Source organism: Anabrus simplex, chromosome 3, assembly GCF_040414725.1.
Source record: "Anabrus simplex isolate iqAnaSimp1 chromosome 3, ASM4041472v1, whole genome shotgun sequence".
Lineage (NCBI taxonomy): Eukaryota > Metazoa > Arthropoda > Insecta > Orthoptera > Tettigoniidae > Anabrus > Anabrus simplex.
The window spans coordinates 296,918,452-296,944,325 of NC_090267.1; the positions used below are offsets into that span (position 1 = coordinate 296,918,452).

Below are 25,874 nucleotides of genomic sequence, written 5' to 3' on the forward strand. Positions count from 1 at the left end.
TTCGAACCTGGTTAAGATATAGTCTATTATGGATCTGGTACCCCTCGCCTCCCATGTGTAGCGGTGAATAGCCTTATGCTTGAAGAATGTATCTGTAACTGCTAAACCTATACTAGCACAGAAGTCCAGCAAACGCTTCCCATTCCTGTTAGCTTCCATATCTTCCCCACATTTACCAATCACCCTTTCGTATCCTGCAGTTCTATTTCCAACCCTCGCATTGAAATCGCCCATTAGCACTATTCTATCCTTGCTGTTGACCCTGACCACGATGTCACTCAATGCTTCATAAAACTTGTCAACTTCATCCTCATCTGCACCCTCACATGGTGAATACACTGAGACAATTCTCGTCCTAATTCCTCCAACTGCCAAATCTACCCACATCATTCTCTCATTTACGTGCCTAACAGAAAGTATGTTGCGTGCAATGGTATTCCTGATAAACAGCCCTACCCCATACTCTGCCCTTCCCTTTCTAACACCCGTCAAGTACACTTTATAATCTCCTATCTCTTCCTCATTATCTCCCCTTACCTAAATATCACTTACTCCTAGCACATCCAGGTTCATCCTCTTTGCTGACTCAGCCGGTTTTACTTTCTTACTTTCATAAGCCCCATTAATATTGATAACTCCCCATCGAATTCCATTTCGTTCGCCAAGTTGTTTCCAAGGAGTCCCTTGCCTGTCAAATGGGAGTGGGACTGCGTTACTCCCATAGGTCCGAGGCTTGCTTAAAATGTTCTGAGCTCGGTAAATTCATGAAGCAGGATGCTATCCTGCTTACACATAGTCCAAGTGAGGATCTCTCCTCCAACGGGTTATGGACCACCGGTGGATTGTGTAGTCCTAGCCGCGTGAGCACAAGGAGGGCCATGACTCAGAATATGTCCGAGATGCCCACTCCCATTCCATAGCAACTGGTATCCCAACTCTCAGGACCACTTACTAGGCCAATCAGCCGTTGCCCATGGTTCACGAACTAGGACGTGACTACAGAAACCCACACAATGAACCATGAGGTTAAGCAGCGGAGTAAAAATACAACACATCTCGAATTAGTGGAATCATTCTTGGATATTGCATTTTCGTTCATAACGAAAATCAGACCGCTGAGGCCAACAACTTCAATGGAGTGCAGCATAAATCAGTAAATCAGGCAAGTACGATTCGAGGTTACGTACAGTATATAGCAAGAATCTCCGTAAGACCACGAGTCTCTTTGGCCATCCTTTCTATACATACTTAGATTCTAGCCTTTACCCCTTAGCACATGTTTTTGTAACATAAACATGCACTGAACAACATAATAATAATAAGAAAATAATGACTGAAGTCCACTGATCCTCCTACTGTCATAAATATAAAAGATCCAGTTTTCTTTGCCATATAACCTCAATTCAGCAACACGACTCCTTATACATAACATTCACGCAATCCCTTCGAACTTTCACAGCATAACCTTAATTTCAATACATTGCAATTAACGAAATTGAAACAAATGCGTGGTCGAGTAAAAGGCACGTTAACAAGAATCATGAAGTCGATTACAGCTGATATGTCAAAAACAGAGGCGAAAGTTAGAATTTAAAAATGTGAAGAGCTATGGAATTCTTTTGAAGAAGTACAAATTAAAATAGAGGAAACCGAGATCACTGATGAAATAGCTGCACTACAGTTTCAAGAGGAATGTGAGGGAGAGCAAGAGCTATTTGAATCTATTTATTTCAGTGCAGTTACACAACTGCAAACAATAATGGATGAAGCAGAGGATGTTCAAAATTATTTGCTAGCTCACATGAACACGGCAGTAAACAACGCCATTCATCAACAGGAAGTTCCACAAAATCATAACAGAAGAATACAGAGATTACCAGAAATTAAATTACTGGAATTCAACGGCGAATTCACAAAATTGTTGTTTCTTAAAAACAGTTCTGAGTCAACCATTCATAATGATACTCAACTAACAAATATTCAAAAATATCAGTATCTGATTGGTCTTCTGGAAGGTGAGGCAAGCAAAGTGATTCAAGGTTTTATCAACTATACAAGTGCTTGGAACTTGCTTGTAGATACACATGATAAATCAAATGATGATAATCGAGACACATCTAGATGAACTTTTCAAGTTTCCCACAGTTTTTAAAGAGAACAAATCTGAATCACTCAGGCAATTATATTTTCATATTCAAACTCACATGGCTTCATTAAAAGCAATGAAGCAACCGGTCCAATACTGGGATAAATTGGTTATTCATCTAGCAAAGAAGCAGCTGGATTTCATTGAGCAAAGAGACTGGCAGGAAAGGGTGAAAGGCTACACCCCAAAGGAGATGCCAACGTTGGATAATTTCTTGAAATTTTCAACTGAATGTTCCCAATCATATATGCTGTTAAATCACATCAAAACCAAGGCAGTGAACACGAAGGCAAATCCAGAGGACACACAACCTAGCAAAAAAGTTATGACGACTCAGGCAAGCTGTAATCTGTGTGGTGGAAGTCACCCCGTTTTTACATGTAAATAATTAAGCGATCAGTTGAAGACAGAAGAAAACTGCTCCGAGAAAAAGGACAATATCATAACTGTTTGAAACCATGACACATTGCAAAAAATTGCAGAGAATCAAAATGCATGAAATGCGGACTTCTTCACAACACACTTTTACATGCAGAGGGAGATGACAAACAGAAACAAAATGTTAAAGAAAACCAAGTGACCATAAACCTTTGTGTCGAATCTCAGCGTTCACCTGCTTCACTCAATGTGAGCTTGGCGAAAGGAATAACATCGCAAATACTTTTGTCAATAGCTTAATTTGATGTGAAAGATGCTCAAGGAAGAAGAATGACATGCCGAGCCTTATTGGATCCAGGATCACAGTCGAATCTAATAAAAGAAGGTCTGTATAAGAAGCTTGGTTTACTGAATATCAAGACAAACACACAGATCATTGGAGTAGATTGTTCCAAAGTGGAAAAAAAAAGGATTACGAGAGTACACCTCTCTTCAAGGAATGACAGATTTGATGTGGAAGCAGAATTTCTAGTTTTGCCAACTATACCAGGACGATTGCCACAGTTGGAGATCAAGGAGGACAAGATTATTATTCCGAAGGATATTAGCTTGGCAGACCCCACATTCAACAAGCCTGGAGACATAGAAAAATTAATTGATGCAGGACTTTACTGGAAAATAGTCATAGGTCCACCCAAGAACGAAGCTAAAGGATAACCAGCTCTGCAAAACACCCGATTAGGTTGGATTATAGGCAGTGAAGTTTTTGAAAACAAACAAGGATCAACAACAACATTCATGAAAATTAGCAATCAACAATATCAGATCAGATCAGATGGAAAAATTTTGGAAACAAGAAGCAATTCCGGAGATTCAACATTACACATCAGAAGAAGGAATATGTGAAAGACAGTTCACGGACACAGTTTCGAGAGATACAACAGATTCATCATAAGGCTCCCTATCAAGCCGGATGTCATCCTCGGAGAACCAAGAAAACATGCACTAAACAGACTAGAATCATTAGTCAAGAGATTAAGCAGACACCCCAAACTCAAGACTGCTTATGCAGATTTCATAGATGAATATAAAAAACTAGGGCATATGAGCTTGATTGAAACAAACCAAAATCAAGATGTACCAAATTCATATTTCACACCCCATCAACCAGTGGAACATCCAGATAGTGACACCACAAAGGTCAGAGTGGTATTTGCGGCGAAAACATCACTCGAGATATCACTCAATGACAAGCTCATGACAGGACCTAATTTAAGCAAGATCTTTTTCACACTGTACGTAGATTTCACAGCCATAAGTACGTCATGACGGCAGATGTAGAAATGTTTCAGCAAATCCTCATCCATCCTGAAGATCGAGCATTACAGCCTATTTTGTGGACAGAGGAATCTTCAGCCCTGTGAGGATTTAACAGCTGAATACAGTAACATATGGAACAGCATCAGCACCTTACCATGCCATGAGATGCCTAAATGAATTAGCTACTCTTCATGAAAATGAATTTCCAGCAGCAACAAAGGCTATTCGCAATGATTTTTATATGGATGATTGCTTAAGTGGAGGAGACATTCTAGAAGACATGATCGGGCTATGGCGACAAATACAAAATATTCGCAACAGTGGTGGAATGCATTTAAGGAAAAGGAGGTCCAACAGCAAAGAGATCCCACAGGATTTGGAGAGCAAAAGCGACGAAGGGACTTTACTGGTTTTAGACAAAGGTGAAGATAGTAAGACTCTTGGACTCCTCTGGGATTCAGCACAATATTGCCTTCAGGTTCAAGTTGAGCTGGCAAAGCTCCAAGCACCAAGCACCAAGATCCAAAAGAGAAGTCCCTTCCAAAATCGCACAGATTTTTGATCCACTAGGACTCGTGGATCCAGTACTGATCAAAGGGAAGTTGGTGATGCAACCCTTATGGGTAGAGGGATTTGAATGGGATCGGCCATTGTCCCCAGAGCACCTTCAGATTTGGAACGAGTACTGTATGTCATTAGAAAGATTGACATCAGAATTATGAGAAACATAAATCCTGGAAATTGCTCTGGCTCTTTTGATTTGTTTGGACTTAGGGATGCTTCGGCTTTTGGAGCCTGCATTTATGCAGTTTGTCAAACGCAAAGTGGTCTCTACATTTCCAATTTACGAAGGTAGCTCCTTTAAAAACCATTTCATTGCCAAGACTCGAATTGGAGGCAGCCCTTCTTCTTGCACAGCTTGTCAAAACAACAGTGAGTGCTTTGAAAGGAAAAACTGGTCAGATCAGATTATGAAGTGACAGTACAATTGTTTTGGGATGGATCAACACTGAGCCAAGGCTGCTGAAGTCATTTGTGGCGAACAGGATTGCAAAGATTCAAGAAGCCACTGATGAACTACCTGGAAGCATGTTCCTTCGACTGAAAATCCAGCTGATCTTCTCTCAAGAAGAATTACTTCAGCAGAACTCGAAGACAAAATACTTTGGTGAAGTGGACCTTCTTGGCTTCGCACGCAACGTCAACAACCAGAGCAATCAGAAGAATTTGAAACATACCTACCAGAGCTGAAGGTCACAGCAGTTACATTGACAGCAATATCAACCAGCATTCTACTGAATAAATTCTCATCATTTCCGAAGTTATGCAGTATAGTAGCATATTCATTTATAATTGCAAACTCAAACTGCCAGAAAGGAGAAAAGGTTCACTAGAAATACAAGAAACTTGTAAAGCAGAGAAACAGGTAGTCAAGATGGACACAATTAGAAGCATTCCCTCAAGTACTACATTGCTTAATTTTTCAAGACCTTCCAAAGAATAGTTCTCAAAAGTCACTCAGTCCATTTCTGGATAGTGACGGATTGATTAAGGTTGGAGGAAGGCTTTGTTCTTCAGAGCTAACATCAGAACAGAGACATCCTGTGCTTCTACCAGCGAATCATCACATCACCACAATTATCATGGAAAATGAACATTGTCGTCTGAAGCACCGTCCCCCAGAGCGACTGCTACATGCAACTCAAATACGATATTGGCCTATCAGCGGCAGAAGAGAAGCGAAAAAGATTGTCAAGAGGTGTCTGAAGGGCTTTTGTTACCATCCTACAGTTACGGAGGTACGCATGGCAGATTTATCAAACGAAAGGGTCAGGTTAGTTGTTCGACACTTTGTTATCACAGGAGTGGACTATGCAGGTCCAATACCTGTAAGAGAAAGCCACAGAAAAGGCTGCATTCATACTTACATGAGTTACGTAGCTGTATTAACATGCTTCTGTACCAAGGCAGTGCATTTGGAGTGAGTGCCGGAGCTAATGGCCGAAGTTTCTTAGCTGCACAGCAACTCTTTATGGCGAGAAGAGGTTTGTGCAAGCAGCTTTTCTCTGATAATGGGAAGAATTTCATTGGAGCAGCCAACGCACTACAAGATATCCAGTCCTTTTTGGAAAAGGGGTCAACGACCATTACGTCCTCACTGGTTCAGCAGCCGATAGAGTGGAGTTTCATTCATCACTGGTCACCCCACCTTGGGGATTGTGGGAAGCAGCTGTAAAGATGATCAAAAGACATTTGCTGACTGAAACACAGGGACGCGCACTAACTTTCGAAGAAATCTACACTATTCTTTGCGATATAGAGGCTGTATTAAATTCACGCCCCCTTACTTCCTTGCTTAATGATCCAAATGATTTAGAAGTCCTAACACCAGCATTTGCTTCTAAGTGACTCAATCGTGCAACCAGTGCAAAGGGATTTGTTGAGAGAACCCAATAATCACTTGTCACGTTGGCAGAATTTGCAGAAAATTCGGCAACAGTTGTGGCCGAGATGGCAGCGAGAATACTTGCAGGAATTTCAAAAACGCGTCAAGTGGCATGATACCAATCGACGTATTGATATTGGTTTTTTGGTCTATTAATTGAGGACAACATTCCTCCTCTTGGAGTGGCCCAGGGGTAGGATAGTTTAAGTTCACCCTGGACTAGATGGTGAGGTGAGGGTTGTCCCCGATCGGATGGCTAGTGGAACTTTCACCCAAAGCATCAAGAAGATATGCCCTCTTCCCATTGAAAGGGATGACAAGAAGAACTGAATTAAAGATTTCCTGTGATATTTCTAACTTTGTGATATTTTTCACTAAAGATATAACTTTAATACAGTAAAAGTCCGCTATAGCGAGTACGGCATATAACGAGAACTCCGTTATAGCGACGACTTTTTTCTGTCCCTTCAAAATTCCTATATTAAACTGTGTATTGTCTTTCGGTTACACCGAGCGCCCTATCACTGGCGCATCCGTTATTACGAGCGATTAAGCGTGCGCGATATTTTCCGTTACCGATATTTATGCACCCCAGCGATGATACTGCATGCGATCAATTACATTCGGCATCGATTCCTCGCTATGTTCACTAGCGATTTCTCTCGTCGACATTCGAAGGCGATGTCGGAGTCGATTAGTAATATCCGTCGACAGCTGTTCCTTAAAGAAAATTCGAAATGAAAGAGAACATATTAACAAATGCGTAAATAACGTGTCCGATAACGGTTGTTAACTCGTTAAAAATTAAGGCTGACTAAACGACCGCTTAATTTTGAGGTGACATACTGCAATTAAGTAAGAATGGGATACACCTAGAGATATGGCAGAGTGCTTAATTGATTTCAGAGGTTAGTTCATATTTTGTCGCGTCTGGTTAAATTACGGAAAGGCTATTATGAAAATTTATAGCGAGAAAGGTATAATTTCTCTACCGGCGCTTGATGTGTGTTTTCATCATACGTATAATACGGTTAAGTTATGAGACGTGACGCTGTTTGAATATGAAAACTGAAACGTTTGCAACAAAATGCGATCGATCATCTTCGGTAAGGTATAGTTTTCTCACTTTGAACATTTGCGAGCTCTCTCGTTGACATTCAAAGGCGATGTTGGAGTTGGTTAGTAATACCCAACGACTGCTGTTCTCTAAAGAAAATTCGAAATGAAAGAGGATAACACGTTTTCGCAATAAATGCGTGAATAACGTGGCCGATAGCAGCTGTTAACTCGTTAAAAATAAAGACTGAAGTAAACGATATCTTAATTTTAATGTTATATACGGGAATTAAGTAAGAATGTGATACACCTCAAGATATGGCAGAGTACATCACTGATTTCAGAGGATATTTCATGTCTTCTCGCATCTAGTTACGGCTATTTACGTGCGTTTCAAATATGTTTTCATGATGGGCTACATATACGGTTAGGTTAGATGATGCTGTTTGTAGAAGAAAGCTGAGGTGTTTGCCACAGAAATCTCTGGAATGGTGCCATATTTCTCCGAATCCAAGACTTTTCTTTCTCAGAATCTCGTGCAAAAACTCAAGGGTTGTTGCATTCGCGGCCTAACATGGATCCCACTGGCAACTACCGCAGTAACCACGCTGCTTCTTTTCACACGCGCACAGAACTCATTTACAGTAAACGACCTCCTCTTTTCTGCACATCGCTAGCCGTGACAACCGGTTGAGCAGTGCCTGTGTGTTTCTCAAATCTGCAGAATGGTATCAAAACATGCGACCCTTCGAATTCTTAGAAAAGCCATGGCTACTCAGTGGCAGAGTCATAACGCGTCTATTGTACTTGACGCTTACTAAAATTAATTTTCAAAGACAGCAGGAATATTTCTGTGATGGATAGTCGTATTGTAAAGATACGTAGAAAAGGTATTGCCGGCAAATTTTCAACGGGTTCTAGTCAATATTGTGATCCCAATTTTAAGTTAATGGTTATTAAACACTCAGAAATGTAGAATAATTGTGCAGCCGCAAGAAAATACGGCATAGACCTAACTAAAGCTAATATTTGGCGTTAGCGTGAAGACAAGGAGCTAAAAATATGCGTACCGGTACTGTACAAAAAATGCATTCAGTTGCCGCAACAAGGACTCTTTAAAGAAGTCGAAGATGAAATTGTGAGGTATGTGCACGAAAAATGCAAGGGCGGAATGCCCATACCGTGGCGCAATAAACTCGTTCGTTGACTTTCAACGTTAGCGATTAGGCCTATACATCGCTAGCCGCTGAATTTGGCCGAACCCGACAAGCGAGATGTGCATGTAGCGGTAGCCGGTTATATCTGACGCTGCGTAAAAGTAACAGTTTTATAGACAACAAGAATAATTTCCTGATGGATCGTGGTATTATAGAGGTGCATGGAATAGATATTGCCGGAAAATCTTCAACGAGTTCTCTTCGGTATTATGATGCCAATGTTAAGTTAATGACCCTTAAAATCGCGGGAATAAAGAACAATTGTGCAGCCGCAAAAAAGAAAAAGAAATACGGCACGACGAAAGTCAATGTTCGGCGTCTAAAAATAGTCTAAAAATGCGTAGGCCTACTGTACAACAAGGCATTCATATGATTTTACAAACTTCTTTTTGAGACTGATTTAAATTTTTTGGAGGAAAAAGTGGGGTTCATCTTGGATTTGGACAAATATGGTACTATAATTTTTTCATATGAAATTAAACACACACTTTCACGTAGTATCGGATTACGAAAAATAACGAACAAGTAAGCCCTAGTGTGGATATCATCTGCGGAAACGCAAGGTTTGAACAAACTGATTGCCGTTCCATACCGATTTCAAAGTGCATGAAGGGTTTTCAGACTTTTAGACAAAAATCGAATATAACAACAATCCTTTAGAGCGAGTAAATTTTTCACTATTATGAATTCTCGCTATAACGGACTTCTACTGTATTTCTCTTAATCATAAAAATATGTATGTACAGAATTTTGTATTAATGCATATGAAAAGAATATTTTTCTTACAATAGGTATAAGATTCCAATAGTTAGTTGAAAGAACTCCTTTCAAGGGGGGCAAAATGTTAAGAAGAGACTTAATTTTTATAAATTTATTTCATTAATTGAAGTTGGCACTTTCCGAGCCTATTTCTGATTGGTTGGATAATTTTGTATTGTAAAAAATTATTACGCATGCAAAAGTCATGTTCGTCATTAAGTTATAATATCGCATAAGCAAGATATATCAAATGCAATCAAGTATTGAAGGCACCAAGTTCCTTTACAGTGGAACCTCAATTCTCCATTTTTGGAGGGACCACAGAAAAAAAAAAACGTACAACACGGGAAAATGAAAAATCCGGGAATGAATGAACCATCAACAATTTGGCTAAACATCACAAAAATGAAATATGTAGGCTATACTTATAATCTTACAAACACTCCTAAACCAAACCAAACCAAAACAAAATACAGCCCCAATGGGCCTTCCGCCTACCAAGTGACCGCTGCTCGGTCTGGAGACCTGCAGATTACGAGGTGACGCATGGTCAATGTGACAAATCCTCTCGGCCATTATTCCTGGCTCTCTAGACCGACGTCACCATCTTGCCATTAAACATCTCCTCAAATAAAGATAATCGTGGAATGTGTGAACCTGGAACCAGCCCTCATATCCAGGTAAAAATGCCTGACCTGGCCGAGAATCGAACCCGAGGCCTCCGGGTGAGAAGCAGGCAAGTTAGACAGCGGGGCTGGCTTCAAAGATTAATTACCGGTACGCAAATCTCAAAACTTTATATTCAGTTTAACCGGGAAAACTTCGTCAGTTTCAAACTTCTTTCAGTTCAGCAATTTTGATCAGCCAAACTCTTTGAAAAATATAATACCCGTTACGCCACCCCAAACAACAATCGACCATAAGCAGTTTTTAATTCTCTAATCAAATAAAATAAAGCATGTTAGATATCAAAAGCACCCAACATGATGGCAAAATCCCTTTTTTTTTCATCTTCCATTGTAATTTGGTCACCGGTATACTGTTTGTAGTCAGTTTATGGAAATATTGTACCGCGTAAATTAGGTCTACATCGACTTTTAAAGGTTATGTTGAACTCGAGAAAATGGTTTCGAATGTATCGATCCTGAAGTTCTCGAATGCATTATATTCAATTCTGCCAGTCCCTAATCACAATTGGAAAGAGAATAAATATCATTAACACTTCCGAAATTACGGTTTTTCGTGACCTTGACTCAGCTGGAAAGCGTGCTAGCTGCACAAGTCAGTACGACTGCGAAATGATACAGTTTTTAAATATAACATGCGCAAAAAAAGACTGCAGTTTTTATTTTAACACAAAAACTTGAAATTCCCAGTTTTATATTAGGACCAAAACAGTAATAGGCAATCCCAAAATCTCCCATGACTTTATGTACAGTACATGTAAGGTGCAACATCTGTTCTGGTCTCGATAACATAATCGTATACGATAATATTAAAATACCAAATTTGTATTACATAAGAAGAAGCAGTTTTGATTCCTGCCTGAAAGCCCAGTGACTATACAGTGCCCTGAGGGAAGTGCCGAAAACCTGTTCGGCGATACAGTCAAAAAAAGTAAAAGGAAGCATGTAACCCTAGACATAATGTACAATAGATGTTTTGCAAATATGAACATTTGACGAAACTGGTTCACTTTTCAAGTAGAGCTGCCGAAATGCGCTCCATCTCCTTCCAATTGTTGTCGACACTCTGCTTTATGATTTCCGAAGATTCTCTAAACAATACCACCCGAATGCGATGCTAAGATGGTCCCTTATGCAAGTTCATCGCCGATCACTTTACCACTACGGTACAGTACTTCCTCAAATTACCGCAATGACAGGAAATTAACACCCAGATCCGTAAGTATGCCGTAGCTGTCCTTTTGTGAGATACAGTTTCTTGAAAAACGCGTGATCGAGGATTAAGCGTTGATGGGACTGAAATTTCTGGACGGTTGATCCAGGAAATCGTTTCTTAGAGGAACGGATAATACGGGATTTTTACAACGTGATTTAATTAGGATGCTTGCGGGACCACGCAATTTGAATGAATAATACAAGAAAATGTAGATTCCAGGAATGTTTAATCAAGGTTCTACTGTACTTCAAAATCAATCAAAAACAGTTCGATTTATGACACTCTTCGCATATTATTATTATTAGTAGTAGTGAATTCTCCCAAACGACGTTATGCGAATAGCATAATATTATTACTGAATTCCTAATAGGTTTTCGTGCAATAAGATACGAATTTCCATTGCATAGCTATCATTTTTTATTCAAATATTGTGCGTAAATGCAATATAACCTCTGCAAATGATATTAAGGCAGTGAATACATTACAAGAATTGATGATGATGCTTGTTGTTTAAAGGGGCCTAACATCGAAGGTCATCGGCCCATTTCAAGAATTATGTAGAAGAATATCACAATCTTTTCTCCAAGTAAATTATGCCTTACTATTTCTCTTGTCTTCCTTTTAAGAATATATCACAGAGCTAGTCCAAAAACCACAACTGCCGCTTGACTTTCCTCCATATTAAAACAAAACTTTATCAAACCTTGCAAAATATTTTCCAAACCTTGCAAAATCTTTTCCAATCTTGTCAAACCTTCAGCAATGTTGCATATTCTTTAACAAGATTTGAAATTTTGTTGTGCATATTGAACTGAAAGAAAAATGTGATGGTGTACAACAGGCATTTTTAGTCGTGTGTTTCTGAAGGCTAGATTTAAATTGAACACGATCGATCATCATTATCAATTCCTCAATACGTCCACTACCCACATTACCGAGCTATCTCATGCTGCTGATTATTAATCCCTGTTGACTGGTGAAAAGAAATATTGAAGTTCAAAACAAGAGAGAACATGCCTTCATAATTCTTTTTGAGAGACAGCTTTTGTTAGCTTGGTCAAAATAAAGGCTGAAATAAACAACTGATTTCAGAAATAACTGTAATTGGCCTCATGTATCACTAACTACTTTGACCGGTTTTCGGAGATGCCAAGGTGCTGAAATTTAGTCCCACAGGAGTTCTATTAGGTGACTAACCAGTAAATCTACAGGCACGAGGCTGACGTATTTCAGAACCTTCAAATACCACCGGATTGAACCGAGATCGAACCTACCCAGTTGTGGTCAGAAGGCCAGTGCTTCAACCGGCTGAGCCACTCAGCCCAGCAGTTGATTTTAATATTGGGTACAGAAAATAAATAAAAATGTGATTCATTTCAAGATACAACAGTACGCATCACTGATTTAAGAGGTTAGATTATTAGCATGTCGGGTTAAATTACAGCGAAAATATTATTATTTTGCCGGGATGTACAATGTGTTTCCATGATACATGCATGGTGATGTATTTGGTTTTTGCGTATCTTTTCTGAAATTTAGGGAAAATCTGGTATAATGACAATCCGCTATAGCGAGTATATTTTTCGCCCTTGTAAATTGTCGCTATAACGACTTCTACTGTATTTCACCCAGCAATGTTTATCTTTTAAAATAAGCACTGGCAATTTCCTGCGATACTGAATGGCTCTTCCAAACCTATGGGGGAATTATATCGGATCAGCGTCAAAAGATCCCATAGAAAATACAGAAACATACAGTAGAATTCTGCTATAGTGAGTACAGCATATTACGAGAACACTGCTTTAACGACAGTTTTTATCTGTCTCTTCAAAATTCTTATACTAAACTGTGTATTATCCTCCGGTTACAGCGAGAGCCCTATCACTGACGCATCTGTTATTGCGAGTGATTTTCTCCGTTATCGATATTTATGCACCTCGGCGATTATGTTGCAAGCGCTCAATCACGTTCGGTATCGTTTCCTCACTATGTCTAGAGCCCTGCATGGATGCGGATATCTACAGATAAATCTGCGGATATCCGTGAAGTTAGGGTCTTGCGGATGCAAAATGAATGGCAATGCGGATAATTTTGCTGATAATTTCTAAATAATCAAGTTTATTAATTTTCACTCAGATATACTCTTACTTTTGCTTGTGGTTAGGCAACCCTTGACAGTGGTATGGAAGAATGGTGATGTATAAAGAACCTTTAGTCCATAAAGCTGAAATTCTGAACATAGCCTAACTGGCTCCTGCCCGCAGTTAATGGAAGGAAGGAAGGAACAAAGGGAAATACATCAGTAGTCGTCGCAAGAGAAAATCCCTCCTAAACCTGTGATTGTGGGGGGTTTGGTGCCTGGTATCAGGCATGTTGTATTATGTTAACTGATCCATCCATTTCAATACATTGGGTCTAATATATTTTTGCTATATCCGCGGATAATCATTCGCGGGTGCGGGTGCGGATGAAGATAATATTTTGTATATCCGCACAGAACTCTAACTATGTTCACTAGCGAGTTCTCTCGTTGACATTCAAAGGCGATGTCGGAGTCGATTAGTAATACCCGTTAACTACTGTTCCATAAAGAAAATTAAAAACGAAAGAACTTTTTTGCGTATTAAATGCGTAAATAACCTGTCCGATAACAGTTGTTAACTCGTTAAAAATAAAGGCTGAGGAAACTATCGCTTAATATAAATGCTAAATACTGCAATTAAGTAAGGATGGAATACACCTCAAGATATGGCATCGTGCATCATTGATTTCAGAGATTACTTGAAATTTTCTCACGTCTGTTTTATTTCATAAAGTCTATCATGTAAATTTATAGCGAGAAGGGTATTTCTCTACTGGCGCAAGAAATACATACGTATACACGGTAAATATTGTATGGTTAAGTTAGGTTACGTGACACTGTTTGAATAAGAAAACTGAAATGTTTGCCACAAAATAAGATTGATCATCTTCGGTACGGTATAGTTTTCTCGCTATGTGCATTTGCGAGCTCTCTCGTCGACATTCAAAGGCGATGTTGGAGTTGATTAGTAATACCCATCGACTGCTGTTCTCTAAAGGAAATTCGAAATGAAATAGTATAACATGTTTTCGTAATAAATGCGTAAATAACATGGCCGATAGCAGTTGTTAACTTGTTAAAAATAAAGGCTGAAGTAAACGATGTCTTAATCTTAATGTTATATACTGAAATTAAGTAAGAATGTGATACACCTCAAGATATGGCAGAGTACATCACTCATTTCAGAGGATAGTTTATATTTTCTCGCGTCTAGTTAAATTTTGGAAAGGCTATTCCCATGAAAATTTTAGTGAGGAAGTTATAATTTCTCTACATGCATTTGAAATATGTTTTCATGATACACATACGGTTAGGTTAGGCGACACCGTTTGAAGAAGAAAACTGACATGTTTGCCACAGAAGCCTCTGGAGTGATACCGTATTTCTCTGAATTCAAGACGACAATTTTTTCCTCAGAATCTCATGAGAAAAATTACGGGTCGTCTCGCATTCGCGGCCTAACAGTAATGAACACCACTGGCAATTACCGCAGTAACCACGTTGCTACTTTTCACACCCCCCATGTGCGCACACAAAACTCGTTTACAATAAACGGCCATCTCTTCATTATACATCGCTAGACGCGGCGACCAACTGTACAGTGCCTATTAGTGATGTCACTGAATCTCGGGAAATAGTGAAGAGAGAATGACATTCTATTAGCCTCTACACAATCGTTTCTCAAATCTGCAGAATGGCATTAAAAAATGCGAGCCTTCGAATTCTTAGAAAGGACATAGCTACTCAGTAGCAAAGTTATAACGCGTCTACTGTACATGACGCTTAGTAAAATAAAGTTTTCTAGATAGCAGGAAAATTTTCGTGACGGATCATCGTACTGTAAAGATACGTGGAACAGGTATTGCGCTGCAAATTTTCAACGGGTTCTCGTCAATATTATGATGCCAATTCTAAGTTAATGGTTAATAAACACCTGGCAAAGTAGAATAATCATGCAGCTGCAAGAAAATACGGCAAAGGCCTAACTAAAGCCAATATTCAGCGTTAGCGTTAAAACAAAGATAGCTTTAAAATGCGTACTGTACAAAAACCACAGAATTGGAGCTCCACTGCATTCCTTATTAAACTCTATAAACAATACAAACACTAGAATAATGTTATACCTTTATTTTCAACTTGTAGCCAGCATACACTGCAGCATGCTGTAGAGCTTTGGTTACTGATGCATATGAATCTTCTAACTTAGTGTACTTTCCAACCAGGGCTATAGTCACCTCCTTACGAAGCGTGTCAACTCTGAAAGAAAAAAAGAAAGAAAAAAAAAAGAGGTCACATTAAAATGCAGCGTAAGTTAAATTACTGAGCTCACACCAAATCTGTATAAAGAATAGGCTTGATATAAAACAATTCTGTTTCAGACAATTATCATTAAAAACAACATGCCATAATACTCATTGGAGTATCCTAAAACCATAACAAAATAGTTAATGGGACACAAAACGAAAAACATTATTATTATTAAACTTATTATTTCATACCTTTCGGCAAGGTCTTTCCATTTGTGCATAAAACGGCGAGGTGGTGGCATAGGTATATTCAATTGCAGGCGGTCATTGAAAAATTCAACGATTCCCTGACTCTCCATAAGGAGTGGAACACGGTAAATGGAAGACAGATCATGGATACAGATGACCTGAAAATAGATTTGGTCAGTGGATAAATTCAGTGAAAAGTAGAAAACGATTAGGAAATCTTAAAATAGACTGAGCCTCAAAGTTAAAAAATGTTGTTTCTACAGATGAAGGTACTGTTCTGTCAATATCAGTGTATCAGTATATAATAATTTATATGGCGAGGGTGGCAGGGTGAGTCTTGAATAGAAAACTGAATGTTAATGTGGTGTTATGTATGGTACCTACACGAGTTGCAGGAATATTGGGGACTGCACAAATACCCAGTCCCTGAGTCAAGAGAATTTGACATTTACAAAAAAAAAAAATCCTTCGATTTGGCCAGGAATCAAACAGAAGCCCCAAGAATCTAAGGGCAAGATGCTGACCACACAACCACTGAACTGCACATTGTACCAATGGTAACAACTAGAAATTAAGAATGGAAAGAACTACCCTCAATGAGATTGTTCCGCTTCCTCCTTATCTTGACAGATCTTCAGGGCTGCTTAAATATACAAGTTGTTAGTTAACACCATGTTAAAAATATAATGCTTTAAAATTCTTGCATTTCTTCAAACTTTTCCTGAGAAATGTTACCTATAAAACACGTTAACTCTCATGAGAGTTATGAACAGTGCAAATACAGAAGGCAGTGTCAAACCAAGCAACTTTTGAGTGTGATCTGATGCTATTTTGTGTGACTTGGAATACAGCTGTAAAAGTGTGTGAAGTCGGCTTAAACTTGTCTCAACATTTGTTTGAATCGCAATTCCTAGCTATGAATACGAAATGGTCTTTTCCAGACCTCTATTAACCTTTCCATGCCATTCAGGATTCCTTTGTAACTTGTAACCACTTTAAACTGTGCTCAGATATGGTGGTTATTAAATATTATAGTGTCATTTGCAGACCCTGGCGAGAACTACTCCCTCATATGGAGGTTAGAATCATTAATCACTTGAACATTAATGGAATAAAGTAACCCGTCCGATTGCAGCATATTTCAGCTCTATTGCCTCCAAGTGATCGGAATCTTGCAAGTGTGCTGTCTATTGCATCGAAAGCATCAGCAAAACTGCATATTTCATAGAAGTCATGGATAATCTGTTGTTCTCCAGAAGGAAATACTAAGTAATCCTTTCATGGATGCTAATGCTGTAGAAACTCTTAACAATTATGCTAACTGAAGCTTTTGAAATTCTTGCAATGTCTACAAACATTACATGTTAAAACGTTGGTTGTGCATTTAAAAAGTTTTCCCTTTAGAATGCGCTTGATGGCATAGAAGACTATGTTGTGTACGAAGACAGTGATGAAGAGATAAGAGACTATGAATCTGAATACCATATAGTCCTCAGTACCACCCGCACATATTTCACAGAAATATTGCTCTTAAATTCAACTTGGCAATGGTTGAAATCTTGCTCTGCAACTCACCTCAGCGTTACTGGAACCACATGGTGTGGCAGTTGATTAATACTTCATGTTTTGAGAGAAGCAGCATCAATGGTAACAAGTAATAAACTCAAAAAAGTGTTTGCAGTCATTTACTGTGAGTGACAAACTTAAAAAGTTGTAACGGAAGCTGAAACCATCGAAAATCGTGCCGCAAGCAGAAAATACTATATTGATGAATCAAGTATTTGTGATCGGAGGAAGAAAACGGAAATGTTATTAAAAAGTAACTGTGATCGCAGAGCTTTCCAAGGGCAGAGTGCACAATTTCCTGAATTTGAAGAATGGCTTAATAAATACGTGACTGAAAGACGTGAACTAGGTTAAGGTGTATTGACTGAAATGTGTCAACTAAAATCATTACTTTTATTGATGGAACGGATTGCGTATATGTACATCTATAATACCAATATAAATATTATAAATTTTCCAGCTAACTCATTCCTGGTTGCCAGCGTTTCGTACATCTATTTCACGTCTCCCTGTTGCCTATGATGGAAGTCTGAAAAGATGATTGCCTTTCATCACCATGTTATTCATTTGTAGAAGCAAAATTCCTACTTGTTTTTTCAAATTGGGAGTGCTGATCAGACACCCATTTATTTCGAAATGCCACTAGACAATACGGTTTACATTAAGGGCTCTAAAGGCGTTACTATCAGGACAGATGGTAACGAAAAGCAATACAGCATGGTAATGTTATGCATGTTAACTGATGGAACCAAACTTCCTCCGTATGTGGTTCTAAACAGAAAAAAACTCCCGAAAGGAAATTTGAAGTCTGGTATTTTCATTCGAACTCAAGAATCCGGCTGGATGGGCAGTGAGCTAATCGAGGACTGGGGGAAGTGTGTTTGGCAACATCGCCCAGGAGCTTTATTGCAGAAGAGCCTGCTTGTGCTCGACAGTTATCGCGGGCATACTGCAGACACCGTAAAGGAATTGATAAACAAAGGAAAAACTGATCTAGCAATAATTCCCAGGAGGCTGACCTCTATGCCACAGCCATTGAATGTTTGTGCGAACCGGCCTTTCAAAGCTGCACTGAAACAGCTCTACACCAAGTGGATGGTGCCTGCCAGTTATCACACACCGACACCAACTGGACGAGTGAAATGACCCAAATCCAAATGGATAAAGACTGCATGGGATCACATCTCCAACGACTTGGTGAGGAAAAGTTTCCAGAAATGAGGAATTTCAAATTCTTTGGATGGTAGTGAGGACGAATATGGATGGGGAGGTGACAGTGATCCAGGTTCTAGTGGGGGTAGTTGTGATGACATTGAATTGTGACTGATTTGTACATTTTAAGTGGAACCTAAATTCTCCATTTTTGGAGGGACAACGGAAAAAAAACATACAACACGGCAAAACCTGAAAATGTGGGAATGAATTAAAACCATTAACAATTTGGCTCAACATCACAAAAATGAACTATGTATAATTATAATGTTACAAACACTCATAAACCAAAACAAATTACAACTATAATGGGCTTTTGCCTTCCAAGTGACCGCTGTTCAAGCCTTAAGGATTGCAGATTATGAGGTGACACATGGTCAGTGTGACAAATCCTCTTGGCCGTAATTCCTGGCTCTTTAGACCGGGATCGCCATCTCACCATTAGATAGTTCCTCAATCACGTAGGCTGAATGGACCTGGAACCAGCCCTCATATCAAGCTAAAAATGCCTGACAAGCACGGGAATCAAGTCCGGGAAGGCCGCCGGGCAAGAGGTAGGCAAGATAAACTGAGGGGCCGGCTTCAAATATTAAATACGCGAGTTCAAAATCTTGATACCTTATAATGAGTTTTACCAGGGAAACTTTGTCAGTTTCCTGTGAAAGCGTCTCTTATGTCAGCAAATTTGATCAGCAAAACTCATCGAAAAATTTAATAACACCAAGCCAAATGGCAATCGAACACAAGTACTATTATAAAGTCTCTCATCTAATCAAATAAAGCACATTATCTAAGAAACACCCAACATGATGGCAAAATCTCTTCTTTTTTATATTTTTAAAAATTATCATCATCATTATAATGTCCCACTCCAGTCACCCAGGTGTGGTTAACAAGCCGCCTCCACTTCTTTCTGTCCTACTTTTCCTGCTCCATTACTTCTGCCACATCCAATCCAGCTTCTCTAATGTCCTTCCAAATCTGATCCATCCACCTTCTTCTCGGTCTTGCAACTGGTGTCTTTCCCTCAACTCCTCTTTCCAATTCCCTTCTTGCTACCAATTCCTTCCCCATTCTTTTTACATGTCCGAACCATCTCAGACTTGCTTTCTGTATGTTCTGTACTAACGGTTCTATATTTAGCTCTTCTCTGATTTTAATATTTTACATTCTACCTCTTCTTTGTCTTTTTTACCAATGTTCTTAAAAATTTCATTTCTACTGGTTGGATCTTACTATCTTGTCTCTTATTAGTTACCAGTGTTTCTATTCTGTGTGTCCATTGGCACGAAATACTGTTTATATAATGTTAATTTCATGCTCTTGGGTACTTTGTCATCCCATAAAAGCTTTCTGACTTGTTGATAAAATGTTGTACCTTTACTTAGTCTGTTATTAATTTCAGGGTTGATTTCATTACTTCCATTAATAATGCTATCCAGATATGTAAACTGTTCTACATTCTCTAACCGTTCTCTGTCTATGTTCACTTGGCTTCTCTTTTTCTCTTTTCTACAGTGCATGACTACAGTTTCCTTTTTACTAATTAACTTTCCAAACTCCTTCAGATTTTCATTCCAAACGTCCAGTCTCCTTTGTACTTCCTTTTCTCCCTTTCCCCAAATACCAAAGCATTCACTTCATCACTACTGATACCCTGTTTTACCCGTTTTATGATTTCATTCATCAATATAATAAACAATAATGGTGACAGTGCACTTCCTTTCTCTTGTATAAAATGTTTCAGTCATCACTCCCCACTTGTACACTGCTCTTACTCTCATGATACAACATTTTTATCTTGTTAATTAATGATTTTGGTACATTCCTTTTCAATGTGCATTCCCATACACGTTTTCTTTTAACTGCGTCATAAGCTTTTTACAAATCCAAAAATACGAATATGATTTTCTTGTTCCTTTCCAGATGTTTTTCCATTATAGTTCGCACTGTAAATATCAAGTCTATTGTTGATCTGTTCAGTCTGAAGTCGTGTTGTTCTTCCTCTAACTGTGTTTCTATTATATCCCTCAGTCTTTTGTCTATGACTTTCTCCATTATTTTTAGCCCATTTTTCCATTGTAATGAGGTTACCGGTATACAGTTTGTAGTAAGTTTATGGAAATGTCGTACTGGGTAAATTAAGCCTACATCGACTTTTAAAGATTATGCTGAACTCTAAAATATGGTTTTGAATGTAAATATTGATTCTCAAAAATGCTCAAATCCATTATATTCAATTCTTCCCGTCACTAACCACAAGCAAATTAGAAAGAGAAACAATATCATGAAAACTCCAGAAATTTCTGTACTTTGTGAATTTGAGTTCAGCTGGAAAGCGCCCATGCTGCACAAACCAGTACGAGTGTGAAATGATACGAACTTTTTAAATGTTATGCTGCGTAAATAAAATGACTGCAGTTTTTATGATATTTTAACACAAAAACAAATGTAAAATTCTTCCCCGTCTTATATCGGGACCAAAACAGTAATAGGAAATCCCAAGACCTCCTATGGCTTTATGTATGTAAGGTGCAACATCTGTTCTGGTCTTGAGAATATAGTCGTATCCGATAATATTAAAATATTAGGTTCGTGTTAAGAAGGAACAATTTTGATTCCTGTCTGAAAGCCAAATGACTATACAGTGCCCTGAGAGAAGTGCCGAAAACGTGTTCGGCAATACAATCGAAAAACGGAAAAATAAACATCTAACTCTGGACATACAGCAGATGTTTTACAACTATGAACATTTGACACGAAACTCGTTCTGACTTCAAGGAGAGCAGTCGAAATGCGCTGCTCCTTCCAAATGTTGTGGGCACCCTCTGCTTTATGATTTCCGATGATTCCCTAAACAATACCAGCCGAATGCGATGCAAAGATGGTCCCTCATGCAAGTTCGCCGCCGATCACTTTTCCAGTACTTGTACTAATTTTTACAACATGATTTAATTAGCATACTACGTGATTTGAAAAAATAATTAAAAGAAATAAGTTTCATTATGATAGGTCCGTATTGAACTGTGATTACAATAGTGTTTCATTTGCTTTAGGCTGATGACTTACTGTTAGGTCGAAACTAGACCCTGAACATATATGTCATTTAAAACATTGTACAATTTGTATTGAAAAGGTGGACCTGAATAATATATTATTTAAATACAATTGAAAGAATAATCCAGGAAAACATACTTTCCGGGAACAGATAATCTAGGTTCCACTTTAACTTGTTTTATTTCTCATTGTGGCATTCTTAGTGTTTTTATTACTTGTAAAGTGTTTTAAATGAACAATTTTAAGACACATTTGCAGAAATTAAAAAAACTGGCAAGTAAACATGTGATTTATTTTCTTCCCGTGGTGGGTACGGGAATGGAGGAGCGGAAAGGAACTGGCCACCCTACCATACATAAACTCTGGCTCAGGCACACCTCCGCGGAGCTTTGGATCGGCTTTCGGGTAGAATACACACTTACCTTACCTTTGGTCGTTAGAAATTCAAGTGCAGGTTTTATTCGATGGCGGGTGGTATTCGGGATTATACGGTAATCTGATGTGTTGATGATGGAATAAACAATCAAATGGTAGTGTTGATGATGGAATAAACAATCAAATGGTAGTAGTAGTATGTTTAGAAAGAGGCTTTAGAAGTTGAAAGTGTACCTGGTCTGGAGCTACATGGCAGAAATTAGATATTTTCTCCTTCACGGATTGGCCAATAGGATTTTCACTTCGGCAAACTATCAAGTCTGGTGACAGGCCCAATCCACGGAGTTCTCGTACACTAGACTGGGTAGGTTTTGTCTTGGGTTCTCCAGTAGAACGTGGCTAAAAAAAGAAGGAAAAAGAATGCATCCTTAGAGAATAGTCTTTTTAATTAAATACTAAAAAAGTAAAAACTCAACTGACATTCAGATATGGCATCAGCTACAATGTTCATGCCCTAAAATAAATAAGAGTGGTAGTAGCGTTTTAAGGGTAAGTACAATGAGAAAATTATTTCTTCATAACTCTTAACTTGAGTGCTATGCCCACCTAAAAATGGTGCACAAGAAATTGTATTTTTTCATTTTTCCTGTTTGTTGTCGGGGACGAGTTGATCCCTAGCATGTTCTGCCATCTCTTAGTGATTATGTTGTACTACTTGAGTTTCACCTTCAGCTTCCAGAAGTTAATAATAAAGCTTACTGTTTCACCTTCAGCTTCCAGAAGTTAATAATAAAGCTTACTGTAGATGTGTAATCTATAGCTGGAGTTCAACTGTGATGTAACAAACATGCCAGAACATTGATCATATTCTTTATGCTACACTGTGATTTCTGATCAACAACCAGTCATTGAATTTGTTAAAACGTGCACTTTTCTACTTGTAAGTAAGGAGCAATTTGTTTTAGTATACAGATAATAAGAAATAATTTTCCTTTTGGCCCTTTAGCTTGTACAGACATAAACTAGATGAGGGTACAAAAGATATTTTAAATCTCTAAAAATAAATTCAAAATATCGCAGTTGTTTGAATATGCATTTTGATTAATACTCTGTGTTTCTTGGTATTTTAAACCTATCACTCCCTTAATAAATTAAAAATTATGGCTTTTAAAATTTTTTTTTACAGCTCTGAGCTAGCAAACTGTAGGGCAGACTCTCGTACCTTGGGCCATTTAATTTTATTCCCATACATTTCTGCCTCAACGAAGCAATTTAGATTTTTTTCATATCACTCCAATGTTCAATATTTTATCTTTCCATAATAATTTTTAAAGTATTTCTTTTGGAAATTTTGACAACAATAATGTGTACCTTTGTCCATACCATATTGTACCTTGGATCACCAACCCCACTAAGAATTAACAAGGAAAACATATTACAAGATATTAGAATCATTCCGTATTGACGGTTTTCACTTTACAATGGCGAAAAATGAAAGTATCCTCCCATTCAATACATCATATATTCCGTCATTAGACGGAGTAAACAAGTTCAGACATGTTTCGGCTCGTTTGAGCCATCTTCAGTGAAAAAATTAGGGGGGTTGGAATAATTTACATAATATGAGTTGAAAAAATGCTAAAAAACATAATGAAAGCGCAAATGAAAAAACAAACAAAAGAGAGCCTAGACGGAAACAAAATAGCATAAATATACAATATTTACATCAATATGCAGAGCAAAAAACAACTTATTGCAACAAAATTCAGTGATACAGGTGTTAATTTGAAATAATAATTGATACTAAAAACTGCGTTAACCTAAGAAACAAGGGAATGAGAAAACAAATGATGCAGATGGAAATGAATAATAGTAGCACATGGTGAGGTTGTGGACCTCATAGTTTACAAATTATTAGTTTATAAAAACGACAAAACAGTTTGAAATCGCTGTCAAAATCCTAGTGGAAACCCATCACATAAAATTGGTCAGGAGGAGAGCAGGAGCAAACATTTTGAGAGAAACCAAGCCTGAATTAACCTGCAGGTGAAAAGCCTGTGATAGGAGAAAAAACACCTTAAATTTAAGGCTTCAGAAATAGCAGCATTCTTAATATCTTCTCAATCTAGCGGTCCCTTTCTTCATTATTGTACAGACATAAACTAGATGAGGGCACAAAAGATATCTTAAATCTCTAAAAATAAATTCAAAATATCGCAGTTGTTTGAATATGCATTTTGATTAATACTCTGTGTTTCACTGAAGATGGCTCAAACGAGCCGAAACATGTCTGAACTTGTTTACTCCGTCTAATGACGGAATATATGATGTATTGAATAGGAGGATACTTTCATTTTTCGCCATTGTAAAGGAAAACATAACAAAAGGATATAATCATTGTGCCAGTGGAAAACCATGACAGGTGTAAAATTTTTGATATGTTTAATATTTGGAAAGTGTTATACAATCTTTAATCATTTTTCCTCAGAGAAAAGTGTTCCAAAGTGGCATCTGCAGGTTTTTTTCCTACTTCATAAATCATGTCATACATGTAAATTTGCCAGTGTATTACACATGGCACAGTTTATAGTAAAAACTCAAGTGCTCCACAGTAACAAACAAGCACATTCCAGCATTTTTACTGGACATATTATTTAGATTATTCATGTTGATGACTGACACTAAAAACTGATCTAGACTCTTGCATTTCCAATTCCCCAAAGTTCTGCAAACAAAATGCTGGAATATCTGAGTACTGTATACGAATTTTTCAATCAGGATCATTTTAATTCAGCTTACTACTGGCATAGATTTCTGAATGAATGAGAAATAAATAAGGTAAAATATCTACTCTATAATTTTGCAAAACATAATCAACATTTCTGGAAGAGAAACTAGAATGCAACAATGAAATTTTCTATAATAGTTACCTGTGGAACAAGGGAGACATGTGCACAACAGAAGTTTTCTTTCTTCACTCGGAACTGGAACTGCCTGAAAGCTTCAACAAATGGCATTCCTTCAATGTCACCAATGGTTCCACCTAACTCGATAATGCAGACCTGGAAAGTAAAATATGAGATTAGTTTAGCATATTACACCATCATAAGATATCTCACTAGCACATATTGTACCACTGAATTATTAAATTACACAGCATACCACATTTAATTATGGTCAAAGAAAACTAGCCATATGCATCTTGCCTATACCGGGAATTTAAAATTCTTGTATCAAAACTATAAAATTAAAATTATAAACATACTCACATGTTAATAAATGTTTTATAGGCTCATTGCACTATATACTGTACTAATATATTACCTGTTGGTACATTCTTTTTCATACTTGAACGTGTATAAGGAATTCCAAGCCATTAGGTTCTAAGCAGTGTGAAGATAATATGATATTTCTCTATCATCTCAAGAACCAACCTAAAAGGAAATAGCTAAGAGAGTGAAGGATTCACAGCTAAGAATACACATCATCATCATCATCGTTGACCAACTCCAGTTCCCCAGGTGTGGTATACGAGCCCCTTCCATTTTGTTCTGTCCACGAACCATTGTTCGTTCACAAACCACTCCCAATCCTGACCTCTCTTCTCTACATCCTTCTTCACTAAGTCTGTCCATTTTTCTCTAGGTCTGCCCACTGGTCTCTTTCCCCTGATTTCTCTTTCATACTCCTTTCTTGCAGACCTGTTGGCAATCATTCTTTTCACATGACCAAACCACGTCAGTCTTGCCATTTGGATCTTCTGGAGTAAGGAGTCTTCTAGTCCGTCTTCTCTGACTTTTTCATTCCTGATTTTATCCCTCCTGCTCTTCTGGATCATTGTGCGTAGGAACTTCATTTCTGC

At 38.1% G+C, this 25,874-nt stretch overlaps 1 protein-coding gene across 2 annotated transcripts in view; it reads right to left on the reverse strand.

Annotated features, from left to right (window-relative positions):
- Positions 1–25,874, reverse strand: part of Ctps (CTP synthase) — a 140,134-nt gene that overhangs the window by 75,681 nt on the left and 38,579 nt on the right. For both annotated transcript variants that reach the window (XM_067143110.2, XM_067143109.2), the window contains exons 4-7: positions 24,943–25,074; positions 22,247–22,411; positions 15,806–15,960; positions 15,431–15,563 (exon numbers count right to left, since the gene is read on the reverse strand). In XM_067143110.2, the coding sequence (XP_066999211.1) occupies positions 15,431–15,563; positions 15,806–15,960; positions 22,247–22,411; positions 24,943–25,074 (585 nt within the window). The remainder of the gene's footprint in view (positions 1–15,430; positions 15,564–15,805; positions 15,961–22,246; positions 22,412–24,942; positions 25,075–25,874) is intronic.